Source organism: Rhipicephalus microplus, chromosome 6, assembly GCF_043290135.1.
Source record: "Rhipicephalus microplus isolate Deutch F79 chromosome 6, USDA_Rmic, whole genome shotgun sequence".
Lineage (NCBI taxonomy): Eukaryota > Metazoa > Arthropoda > Arachnida > Ixodida > Ixodidae > Rhipicephalus > Rhipicephalus microplus.
The window spans coordinates 98,187,670-98,200,735 of NC_134705.1; the positions used below are offsets into that span (position 1 = coordinate 98,187,670).

Below are 13,066 nucleotides of genomic sequence, written 5' to 3' on the forward strand. Positions count from 1 at the left end.
GAGGCTACAGCAGCCCATCCTAATACACCTGACCCGTGTACTTGAATATCCAACTATACACACGGCGTGCTTACATGTCGCCCTCACCCAAATGCAACCGCCGGGACCGGTAGTTAAACCTGCGTCTTTGAGCTACGCAGCACGACACATTAGTCATTAAGTCGGCTTCACTTGAGAACCAGGAAACGTCATCAATGCTCCATTTTCGGGCGAGTTGCTCCGTTACAGATTAGGAAGTTCCAGGCCGAACTGACACCCGAAAGAGGAACGACATGCACGCACAAGCTTGCAAAGACTCAGTGGGGGAATGATGAAGCGCCATCCTCCCAGTTTCTTTCTCACCTCGGTGGATTAATTGAGCAGCTCTCTTATCGGGACGCTTGCGTGTATGCGCTGTCGTTTGTCTTTTGCTTGTGTGATCGTGCTGATACTTCCTTGCTGCGGAAAAAAAAATGAAGCTATAGGTACGGTGACTCGTGAGCAATAATATACTGCGGCCTACCATCCCTGTCGTATGGCTGTACCAATTTCTTTTTAGTCCGGCTGGCTTGAGCTTGCTCTCAGAGATATAAGATAGTGTCAATAACAAAAAAATTACCATTCCACATTCCGAAAACCCGTTTTACGGGCGGGGAGCATATCGGCAGCGCGATGACCCCGACCTTCACAAAGTTAGAGCAAGCCGATTGCCGCACTCTTTCCAGAACGTGTTTTTGTTGGTGTTGTTGTTTTCTCATCCTTGCCCCCTGGTGTGACGTCAGTGGTTGCGGTAGACGCGCCGTCTGAAAAAGCCCTCGAGTCTGTGACCGGTCGCTTCCGCTACGCGGTCATAAGAACAACATCTACGTCAGTGACGTGGCGAAATAACACGCGAAATCACAGCTCTTTGCCCAATTTTTGTTCTTCTCACACCTTCGCCCTCGCCCGCACATTGCGTTCTTTGCCGGTATATACGCCGGGCTTACGTAAAGCCGTGCAGTAGGCGAAAAGCCACGGCGAATGGAATGTTCGTGTTATCGAATGGGTGCGCACTTGTACAGTGATTTTATTTATACTACCGAATTTACTTTTGATATACTTTGCTGGCTATGTGCACTAGGAACAGTCGTTACACCAATGGAACACACAAAGTTAAATGATGGGGCTGATCTTTGGCTGTCCCGTATTTTGTTTCGTTGCTTGCACTCATGAATTCGTTTTTCTTAAGAAGAATAGATATGAGCTTCGTACACAATACTTCGCTGGAGGGATGATAGGAGTTTGATAACGATGGCAGCGAAGTATGTAAACTCACCGTTGGAGATTCTCGAGATACTGCTTCCAGAAACGCATTATTTCGTAGTGTACATTTCATATACTTATCATCTGTTCGACCAAAGTTAGTATAGTGTTTTAATTTCGGGTAAATGTTATACATGCCCCTTATTTCTGTATACATGTGTGGCATTTAAAGTGCATCCTTCTATGGCGCTTCAATGCTCACTATTTGAAAAAAAAATGTGTTGCTTCTTTGAAGCCAAATCTGAAAAAAATGTGTCTTGCTTAAAAGGTCTCGTTAGACGCACATCGATGGCTATTTGATAAACCTTATGCATTAGAAATATGCACCAAAAAAGGACCACTAATTTTGCATGCAGCTCCAGGATGCAACTTCGATTGCCGGCTGCAGTGCTTGCAAATTTTAATGCAAACACCCCTGCGCCTAGATGTGAGTGTACTACCATTGCCAAACCTCAGGTGGTCAAAGTTATTCCATTATCATATTGTTGCTTTAAACGCAAAACGCGCTTAGTAATACCAATTATTATTATTATTATTATTATTATTATTATTATTATTATTATTATTATTATTATTATTATTATTATTATTATTATTATTATTATTATTGTTATTATTATTATTATTTTATATTATTATTATTATTATTATTATTATTATTATTATTATTATTATTATTATTATTATTATTATTATTATTATTATTATTATTATTATTATTATTATTATTATTATTATTATTATTATTATTATTATTATTATTATTATTATTTGTTATTCTTCATCCGTTCAAATGAGGTCAACAAGACTATTAGCGGGCGCTGCGGTACAACATCGCCAGAATAATTTTCTTGCTTTTTACGGCGCAATATATCTATCAATCAGACATGGCGCTCTTTGGCAAACCTTGGCCTTTGCGCCAAAAAAACCCACTAATCATGAATGAAACAATGATCGATCAATAGGTTGATTGATTGGTTGTATGATTGATTGATTGATTGATTGATTGATTGATTGATTGATAAAAACATTTCTGTTTACACAAAATGTTCTCACAGTATGCGGCAGGGCCACTTAATCATGAAGTTCACTTGTAATTGTTGCCGTGTTTGTCCTCCCTCGGAGATGGCAGCCAGTTTCACAGCTGACCGAACTTCGCAGGAGCAGTAGGAAGTACTAAAACGAAATTCACAAGTTTCTTTATAGTTCCTGTTTGTTATATGTCCACTCCTTTTATCTTGTTAACAATGGTTGCAGCGCAAGTAGGAAAGTGCTGGTAGTATACGGAAAGCGAGGAACCCTCTTTTCTGTGCGTTCCTCGCCTTCCGTACCCTTTTCTTCCAGCACTTCCGTGCTTGCGCTGCAACCCTTGTTAAAATAGAATACAGCCAACTAGCTCAAACAGTAGTTCTTCTTCGATGTTTTTTTTTTCTGTCGGTTATTTCCTATGCACCTCATCCATCTTGTATAAAATGCGGCCGCTGGTTGTAGATACTAACCGCACCAAGTTTATTGTACATATGCAATCACGGAAACTCACCAACAGGCCCAATCTGCCTGTCTTCCTCATACCCAATATCCCCACACATCTATAGCTGCTAACAATCTCTTATAAAAGCGGATATTCAGTTGTGATGGAAATACAGTTGCCCATTCGTTGAAACGACCGATTTTCGATGGCATGAAAAAAACTAAAATTGACGAAATGCGATAAAAGTTTCAAACAGCTTCTAGCACGCTCTTACTTTTTTACAGCCCGGCGTTGGTAGGCGCAGCGATTTGTGTGTGTGGCCGTGTGTATGTCTCACCGCATATACCGCTCATGGTCTTTTCAGCCACTGCTGATAAGAATCATTGCTTTTTCTGTGGCGCGTTTCATTTGTGCCCTGAAGCAACACGAGAAAAAGTATAATGACTGTAAAGGTATACAAATTTTTATAATAACGAATAGTATGATCATCAACTATACTATACGCCATGGGTATTGATTGATTGATTGATATGTGGGGTTTAACGTCCCAAAACCACTATATGATTATGAGAGACGCCGTAGTGGAGGGCTCCGGAAATTTAGACCACCTGGGGTTCTTTAACGTGCACCCAAATCTGAGCACACGGGCCTACAACATTTCCGCCTCCATCGGAAATGCAGCCGCCGCAGCCGGGATTCGAACCCGCGCCCTGCGGGTCAGCAGCCGAGTACCTTAGCCACTAGACCACCGCGGCGGGGCACGCCATGGGTATGGCTCCCACTACAACCCAGTTCATTTTTCCGCAATTTAATTGTATGCTAATATTCATAGATAGGTCACCCCAAACTCCTCATAACTTTTTCTAATACATTTTTTTTGCTTCCCTTCTCGTCTTCATATGGTCGTAAAAAGGGGTCGACAAAAGGCGGTCTCCGTGTGGAGGACCCAGCTGCAAGCCCCTGTTTCTATCTCGAAAAACGTCAGGCGCAGTCCACCAGTTTTTACGTGTTCATTACTGTTGACTAACGATTAAAGTACTGCAGGAATGCGAAATTAGTTTGAATGCTAAAACTACAGCATGACCTTGAGTTGTATCTTGTCTATGGCACGTGACTACGACGTGGGCTTGTCAGTCTTGCGGCGTTATTCTACTCACTAATCGCGACATAGCAAATTCACGAAATTGGTGTTAGTAACTGGTATTCCTGGAACCGTACTCTCAGCTGTGCATAACTCAATACTTTTCAGATTTGTTTGCATTCATTTTTGCAGAAGCATAATGGCAATATAAAAATAGCCTGCAAAAGAAGATGGTCATCAATACACCAAATCGTACGTGCAGTCCTACCTTCCTCCTGAACGCAGGTGAACGTCTCACAACTGAGCCACTCTTCGGCGAAAAAGAAGAGACATGCCAAAACGAGCATAAATCTGCAAGGTAGTGGCTTGGGTTTATATTTTCTTCTTTTTCTGTTGCTTAAGGCTCATTTGCACTTGCCACCCGTCAGAGGTGATTACAGTGACCACCTCATAAACTGATGCCCATGACCTCTGAAAACTGCTGCACAATTCTCGTGGAACGGAACCTGCATGCATTACGTTATCCCTTGCACATTACTTATCTCCCTCCCCTGGCCCGTTTGGCTTCCGTGTGTTGGTCACTGTGGCACGTGAATGGCTGCGCTGCAACCCCTTTCCTGTTGCCCGCCACAACCCGTTCTTGTTGTGCTCGGCGCATCGCGTGCGTCTTAGGAGTGGTGCACCAGACCGAGTGTCGGGTCGGGCCGCTTAACAGTTCTCAGAGAACCGCCGCCGGTACACACCGCACAGACCGGGCCACCTCCGTTTTACGGTGCTCTATCGTCCAAGACTGTGTGGCCTACTGGTTGCCAAAGAGGTAGGTAAGTTGATACGACATATCAGTGGAGAGTAGGTGCAAGCAACGGTGCAGTCAAAAAAGAAAGCCCTGTTTTTTCGGCCTTTTTCAATAAGACTAAGGTCTAGGACTCGTTCATCCTATTGCATCAGCGTCCTCTAAAAATTTACAGCCTTTGGGACTTGCACTGTACACACAAACACCAATCATTAAGCAATGTTTTTTTCACAGTTTTTTATTTATTGTGACACATTATCAGTCTAAATTGTGAGGTTGAAGTCATGGGCGACCACGTCAAACTTGCTCAGCAGCTGGATGACGGGGTACAGTATAGATAAAGTTCCCTAAATATATGCTTCAGGGAACTCTGGCGCTAGTGCCTATATATATGGACGTTGCAACGCAATACGCTACAGCAAGCTTGGGAATCATGGTTATGACATGAATTTGCCTAGTCGTCGTACTTTACGTTTGTTCTGGCTTCACGCGGTTTGAAGCTGCTTTATCACAAAACAACAATCGGTAAATGTTCAGCAGTTACGCTTCATCACCTTCATCTTTCAGGCTTACCACTTCAAAACGGGTAACCAAGTGGAAAAACAGTTTGTTCTTTCCTTCGAAACAGAACACACAGAAATAAATGAAGCTACAAGTTCGTTCGCCACCCGAAAGCACGAAGACTAGGCAAATCCATGTCATACCCATGATTCCCATGGTCGCCGAACGATCCCAGGGCCACAGTGCGTTTTAATTAATTCTAGAAAACTGTACGGTGCAGTATGCTCAAGTGTACTTAAGGTCTTCATTAAAGTGAAGGATGTGTTTGCGCGATATCTTCTCTGCTCTCTCGCGAAACTTTAGTCAGAGCACCATAACATTACTATGAAAACAAGAACGATTTGCAATAGCGTCCCCAACTTCACACTTTGCTTTGAATAGCGTGAACTTACCCTGTGGCTTATGAGGATGTTTCGATACTTGACTTCAGTACTCGGCTTCAATTCTGGTTCACGGCGGCCACGTCTTGGTAATAATTGTTGTGGTTTTATGTCTCGAAACCACAATACGACCATGAGAAAGACCGAAGCGTGGGGACTCCGTATTCTAAGTAACCAAGATGAGAAGGCAGAAAATAACCAGAATATTGGAGGAAAAATTCTAGCCAGAGAGTAGCCGGACTTCGAAATGTTTTTTTTTTTAACAGCTGAAATTATCACCTTCACTTTCCATGTCCTCTAACAGAGTTTATATGTGACATCAATGCTGGTAATACATATAAAATCTTGATCTTTATTATTCGCCAAGTTTTAAAATGACCAAATGCATGTAACTGGTGCCGAATTCACAAAACTGCGTGATTAAATCGGTCAGTCGGCTTCGCTAATGCCACTTCCCACATCGTGATTGGCTGAAATATTTTTTACGAAACTTTTTTTGCGTAAGACGTTGTTGTGCATACGGGCGCTGGCTATTAGTATGCAGGGTGGTCTCTGCAGAGGAACGCGATTAACGCAAGTTTAACCTTCGATGCGGTTTCCAGAGTCACAAGACATCTCGAAGATGTCCTCAACGACAGTCTCTTCGTCGTGGGCCAGTAGATGTGCGATGATGGCCATTTGTACGGTGATGTTTGTCCTACTCGACGCCCCCGGAACAGAAGGTCATGGTAGGTTACTCGAACCTCCCGCAAGAAACTCCATGTGGCGAATAAGCTACGACACACCCCCAAACTTCGAAGACAGTGAACTCTTTTGTGGAGGCATAAAGGTAAGGCATTTGATAGGCCTGGAGATAGGGGAGAATGACGTAGCTGCATCAGCCTTACTGTGTACATCGTTACATAGGCCGACAAATATAAATTATCTAAAAGGTAGTTAAAGCATTGGCAATCTACTAAAGACGTTTTTTTTTTACGTTAAGCGGGTATTTATAGCCTCAAGACACGAGGATTTATTTCAAAGTCATTGATTTTTTGAACTTGCCAAACTGTTTCTTCTGAATGCAAAGATGAAAAGTGCCCCGTAGCTTTTCTGAACTTCATGTTACTTGCTCGCCACGCGTTCTCCCTTATATTGAACACTGGGCTTCAAGAGAGGTCTTTTTGCTATGAGGTGCTCAAAGATGTGTTTTTGTCATGTTATTTGAGTTCCTACGAACATAAAGTTAATACCAAAGTACGCGTTAACACATGCAAGATTTCGTATAAAACTCCACTCATGTTCTAGGCGGCAGCTGTAGAAGTTGCTCATGCTTGACCTTGCCATTCCAAACGCTCTTGCAAAGGCGAGAAGCAGCGACATTGATCATATTCGCTAAATGACAGTATGGGTCCCAGTATCAGCCAAGAAAGTGTTTCCATGGAGAAGCCGAGCGCTTTAAAAGGTGTGGCGTGCTGTGTTTGGCCCTCCGATAAATTTTCTACGACTAGTTCTCGGGAGCAGACTCAATAAAACGTATTTTACAAAGAATTCTTTACGTACAGTTGGTAAAGAAAAGAGGAGAAATTGAGCGCTCGCAGCGTACCTAACACAATTTCATGAAGTATATCTTAATAGCAATAAGCGAAAACTTTATCCAAGAATAGCGAAAACATACCTGAGAGACAGTCATTAATGAAATTGCATGATAAGGTCTATCCATGTTTTCTTACGTATGTGCATTCGCGTATTCGTGTATACATGTATGAGTGCACGTTCAAATACGTATACCTCTTTTTGCCTATCTTATTAGGTCCGTTTCGAGTGAGCCTACATAGTGCTTGAATCGAAATTGATGGTATACACATTTCATGGTCCGCAAGTGAGCTTCCCTGCGCTGAACATTCGTCAAACTAAAAACGGCACCTGCTGACTTTCAAGCAGAGAGGTGGTCCCACTCGTGTGTACTGGAGCTTGTTCGTTATGGGTGTAAGTTTTCTGTGTGATAGCGCAAGCCAACTGCGCTTCAACATGCTGTTCGAAGTTACTAGCCGCCATTAGTTGAGCTAAATGCATTGCAGAAAAACTAGCTTTACAGGTATGATTAGGGTTTATTATGTTGACTTATAACGTGGCAACACTAACCGGACATGTGCGACGTTTGGCCTATATTCACTGCTGAGGGACGCCTCGGCTGCGTATCACGCTCCGCAGGTCCAGTGGCAAGACAACGGCGGCCGGTGCGGAGTGTGCGGCGACGACTACTCGCTGCCACGGCCGCGACGTCACGAGACCGGCAACACGTACGCTAGAAATATCACGGTGAGGCGCTACGCGCCCGGACAGCTCATCGACTTGGTGGTCGACGTCGAGACAAATCACTTGGGACACTTCGAGTTCGCCCTCTGCCCCAGGTCGTCATGGGAAGAGGCCGAGACCGAGGAGTGTTTCGACATGCACCCGCTAACCGTGGTGACCGGCACCGGACCCAATCGTAAGGTAACGACGAAAATGTGAAAGATGACTTGGACTTGTCTCTCCAGTTCGTTTTTTTTTTTGTTGACTTTGGCTGACTGCCACTGATAATTCAAGGCCGAAGTGAGAGGGAGATATGGCGCAAAGAAAGGCAGGGAGGTTCACCAGGAAGCAAGGATCTGATTCGCTACCCTGCACTGGGGAAGGGGGAATGGGAGACCGAAAAGTAAGAAAAATGGAATGAGAGAAAAATAGCGGGACGGAAGCAAAAAGACTCAAACACACTAAAACGTCATAAACGCTTAACGAGGCGTGTAGATCGCAGAAACTTCAGGAGGGCCTTTGTCGCTTTTCGGCGTGAAGCTCGATCTTTCCGGCATTCCAAAAGTAATTTTTCGGAAAGTGGCTGGTCGTCGAGGCGTGCAAACACTGCTGACATGGACTACAACTTCTACGAGAGGTTGTCCCGAAGCGATTTTAATGCAATAATAAGTGAGACTCATGTACCATTGTAGACTAATAACACCACGAAAAAAAGAATGTCAACCACTGTAGCACCACCAACGCTGTGCACAACAACGTACCCTAAAGCTGGGCTTGTATGCTAATGGCCCATTTCACGCACGAATTTCAGGCTAAAATGTCACTAACCGAAAAATCTGCTAAAATGAAGCGCATGCCAAAAACGTGACCATCATACTGGCACGTATGACAGTTAATATCGGTGAACGTTGCATACATATATCGTCAGCACCTTCTCCTCCTGCTAAGATAATTCTACATACAAAAGTGCGGACGTGTCTAGGGGTTAGAATTACAGAGAAAGGGCTGAGCTAATTCGCACGTATTCATAGTGATAGACTACGCATGCAAACGAGGACAGGTCTTCATTGTACCTGTGCTTGCATAGCCGGAATTGTGCATGTTTAGAGAAGAAAAAATAAACAAGAAAAAATATATTAACATATTGTGTGCAATTTTATAGGGTAATTGAATCTAATAGAAATAGAACAAAATTTTATTTAGGCTAACTTTGAGGGGGGGGGGGGGTTTATCGACGGTTGACCACTTTTTGACCAACGTAATTACGACCTATGAACTCGCCATCAGATCCCACACGGACGTAACTTTAACAGAGCATCTATTATACGCAGAAACCCTCGAGTGCTATGTTGTGACCTGAACTGAAACCTTTGATAGCCATTAGGTTTATGTCGCTATCGTCTTTTCATCGTGACGGTCACCCTTCGGAAGATGAGGAGCAGCGTGAAAATGCATATACAAATGTCAAAATACAAAAGTCGGGGTTGCGATGTTTACTCATTAGCCCTTGCTGGGTACCTCAATATCGCGTGTGGTTTCGGGGTGTGTGTGGGAATGTGAATTCGACAATGTTGCATGAGTGGACTTCCTGGTTTGTTTTACTCTTATTAATAAAAATGGTCTTTACCATAACACAGCTTCAAACAACACAGCGAGAAAAAAGAAGCGCTAACATTGAACAACCTGTTAAAAGTTAATGTCTCCGTCAACTTCACATTTCCTCACGTGATACGCAGCAAGATATTTTATGGTGAATTGCAATATCTACAAAGTTGAAGTTTCCCCCGCGGTGTCATCTCATCACTAATTCACAGCTCTCAGCGCGAAATTGTTCTGTTTGGGGGATTAAAGCGAGTGAAATATTTTTAATGTCAACTTAACCTTACGTATACATTTTAAAGCAAGCGTACAGATTTCGCTTATCGCAAACTCTCGATTATGTTCCCCGTTATGCCTTAGTAACGGAAGCTTCAATGACAAATGTGACAAGGATGCCATGAAGCAACACGCCCTTGTAATTCCGGTGGAGTTTATTCCTCGAGTACGCCTTCCCTACATTCTCATGATACTCATCTTCTAAACTCTTTCACAAAGGTGTACTCCTTTCGCATTGGTATGGCAGACACTCCTACATGCGACTACTGCGGAGATTAAGAAACCATCGAACACGTCCTCTGCAGCTGCGCTTGCTACGACACACAGCGATGCCAGCTACGGATGGTTTTGAATCGACTTGACTCCGGACCATTTTGTGTGCGGAAGATACTAGGACCTTGGGCATCTGCCTCAGTTGCGCAGAAAGCAACTAAAGCACTGCTTCTTTACCTTAAGTCAACAAACCTGAGCGACCGCCTGTGAACTGTGTGTGCTCACCGAGTGTGCTCGTGATTGTGTGTACCTTCTCATCTTTGTGCAACCTCTTTTCTCCCCTTTATCCCTTCCCCAGTGCAGGGTAGCAAACCGGATGTGCGTCTGGCTAACCTCCCTGCCTTTCCTTGTATCTTTATCTCTATCTCTCTATCTCTCGCCACGCGTTGCAGAAGTCCCACTTTTACACAAGAGAACCGCCAACCCGCTACCGGCTGCCAACGGCCGCCAATGGACTCTACATGATTCAGGTGCGGCTGCCGGAGAGGCTAACCTGCGAGTATTGCGTCCTCCGCTGGCACTGGAGATCTGGTAAGCGGGGCTGGATTGATGCTACACATATATACCACACCCGTGTATTGTCCGAATGCGGGACGATAAGCACTTACTGACTTGTGTTTGTGACACGCTGTGTCCAGTGTTTATATAATCCGACAACCATTACTTCACCGCTGTTTGATCGCATCGCAACACCGTATATTTTTAAAGCGTTGCCGAAATTGATCCAATGCGTGAGCTACCGATATTCTCGCAATGACAAAATGAAAAGTATGCCTACAAAAGCAGCTAGTAGAGTGAAAATCCGAGTAATGAAAATTGTCCGGACACATTAGTGGCAGGGGTAAACATTCTTTTGAGCGGAAAAACGTGGATCGGTGCTTCTGTTTTAATAATTTTGAAATGCTTGAAAACTGTTTAACTTAAGAATAACCGTAATTACACAGCTAAATATAGTCGTTGTTGATGGCATGTATGTTCAGTAGGCGTTCTAAAACTTCCCCGTGGTTGATCGTATCAAACATACGTTTACCTCTGGTATATAGTTACTATCTTGTTCAATTATTAAGCGATTAGGCTTTCATTATAGTGCGATAATTTTTAGTAGTTGGCCAGTGATCCTTCTCGCTTTGTTTAGGTGTAGAAAGAAAGCTATCAGCTTGGGTTAGGTACCTGTGAACGTCAAGCGGGGCGCTAATGAGGCTGTCATCGTAATTCAGTTTACCACTGCACTGAACATGAACACATCTTTATATATTAGGCCCAAACATGAATACATCTTTATCTCTAAAGACTCCGTATGATGTAAATGAACTGGCTGTCCCCGACTAACCCTACAAGATTAGCAGGTGCCACGCTGCTAAGCTAGAGAACGCGGGTTCAGCTCTCTGCCACACTGGCTGCACATCGATAAAGGGGAAAAGCAAGAACACTATTGTGCTAAGATTTATAGTTGCATGGTGAAAAACCACAGGCTGTGAAACTTCATGTTTTTCTCTTCCATACGGCGTGCCCCATTACAGGTATTGGTCCCTAAGAGCCTCTAGTTTTAAGGCTGACTGTTTCAACGGAACATTGGTTACCTGTACATAGTTTATGAATATATTCAGAGTGAACAGTGGAAGTTCTTCAGACAGGCTGGCCGACGTTTAGATAGGAGGACCTATCCTTGTCAAAGGCGCCATGTCATCCTTGCAGTGTTGGTTTTAAGGGAATTAGTAGAAACATCATCTCCTGATGTCAATACTAACCACATTACCAACAGGGACACACGCCACCACCAGTAAATGACGTCACTACTAACCCCCCCCCCCCCTTAAAACTAACACGCCAAGGATTACAAAGTGCCTTTGACAAAGATAGGTCCTTCTGCGGAAACGTCGAACAGCCTGTCTGAGGTTCTTCAAATGTTCATCCTGATTATCCCACTACGTGTTTCCGCCTGTCGGCTCCCACCTGGATATTAGTTTATGAATATGTAACAGACGGGCATCAGATGCCTAGTATTAAGCAACTACTATCCCTCGAATTTCTTTGTGTAGTGCAAAAGAAGGCAGTTAGAATAAGATTCAAAAAATTTATTTGTTGTCAATGAATGTTACAGATATATACGTCAGTTTATTTTCTTTGCAATACGTCTTAATGTTGAGAATATTAGTTTGTAACGCGCTTTCTGTAATCACTCTGCAGCGAACAACTGGGGTGACTGCGGCAACGGCAAGATGGGGCTCGGTTGCGGACCCCAGGAGACGTATCGCAATTGCGCTGACGTCGCTATTGGAAACCGCATTGGGCTTCGTGGACCTCTGGGAGCCAACGCAGTGCCTAAGCGCTTTAGGGCCACCAAACCAATGAAAGTTCACCGCGTCTAAACTAGAATCGATAGCAGAACACATTTCACGAAGCAACGCAGATAACTTGCCTATTTATTGCACAATAAATGCGTATTTCTTACCAAAACGCTAAAACACGAGCGAATTTCTTTGTCTATATCCTGGGGTGGAAAACACAACAAACAACTTACTGTGAAGGACATCAGCACTGACGCTGTTACCTCATTTGGCTGTTTATCGTTTCATGCTTGAAACTTAATATATATATATATATATATATATATATATATATATATATATATATATATATATATATATATATATATATATATATATATATATATATGTATATATATATTTGCGCCAAGATAACGATCTGTAATATCGCATATCAGTCATATGCTTGCTCCATTTTCTTCTGAAAACACCCAAGCTTTTTCGAAGGCTTGCTCCATCGCTGTAAGCTAATATCCATGCGTTAAAAAGTATCTCAAGGCTTCTTTGTATAGCCCGTTGATATTATACCTGTTAGGCTCGTAAACTGTCTGCACGGGCAGACAGTTTACGAGCCTAACAGGTATAATATCAACCGTTGAAAACGAGACGACGGCATTGTTGTTTTCGGTATAGGGCTCTTGGTCGAGTGAAAAGGCGAAATTTGGAATTATTATGAACATAACTTCTGTGTCGTCGGCCGAATTTATAGAGAAAACAATTTAGCAATCGTTCTCATTGAGAAACAGG

The 13,066-nt window shown here is 43.2% G+C and overlaps 1 protein-coding gene across 2 annotated transcripts; it reads left to right on the forward strand.

The window, feature by feature from the left end:
• The first annotated feature begins 4,492 nt into the window (after window positions 1-4,492).
• Window positions 4,493-12,457, forward strand: LOC119168066 (uncharacterized). Of its 2 annotated transcripts, none has more exons than XM_037419500.2 (5): window positions 4,493-4,650; window positions 6,170-6,396; window positions 7,761-8,045; window positions 10,385-10,523; window positions 12,180-12,457. In XM_037419500.2, the coding sequence occupies exons 2-5, from the start codon at window positions 6,190-6,192 to the stop codon at window positions 12,359-12,361; spliced, it is 813 nt and encodes a 270-aa protein (XP_037275397.2). In that variant the 5' UTR covers window positions 4,493-4,650; window positions 6,170-6,189; the 3' UTR covers window positions 12,362-12,457. The 2 variants fall into 2 exon arrangements, with proteins under 2 accessions (XP_037275397.2, XP_037275398.2); XM_037419501.2 differs by having other exon boundaries at window positions 4,517-4,654.
• The last annotated feature ends 609 nt before the right edge of the window (window positions 12,458-13,066 follow it).

Coding starts and splice junctions, on each gene's coding strand:
- LOC119168066 (XM_037419500.2), top strand. CDS start 6,190: ATGTCCTCAACGACAGTCTCTTCGTCGTGGGCCAGTAGATGTGCGATG. Junction 6,397..7,760: donor TCTTTTGTGGAGGCATAAAG/GTAAGGCATTTG, acceptor CACGCTCCGCAG/GTCCAGTGGCAAGACAACGG. Junction 8,046..10,384: donor GCACCGGACCCAATCGTAAG/GTAACGACGAAA, acceptor CACGCGTTGCAG/AAGTCCCACTTTTACACAAG.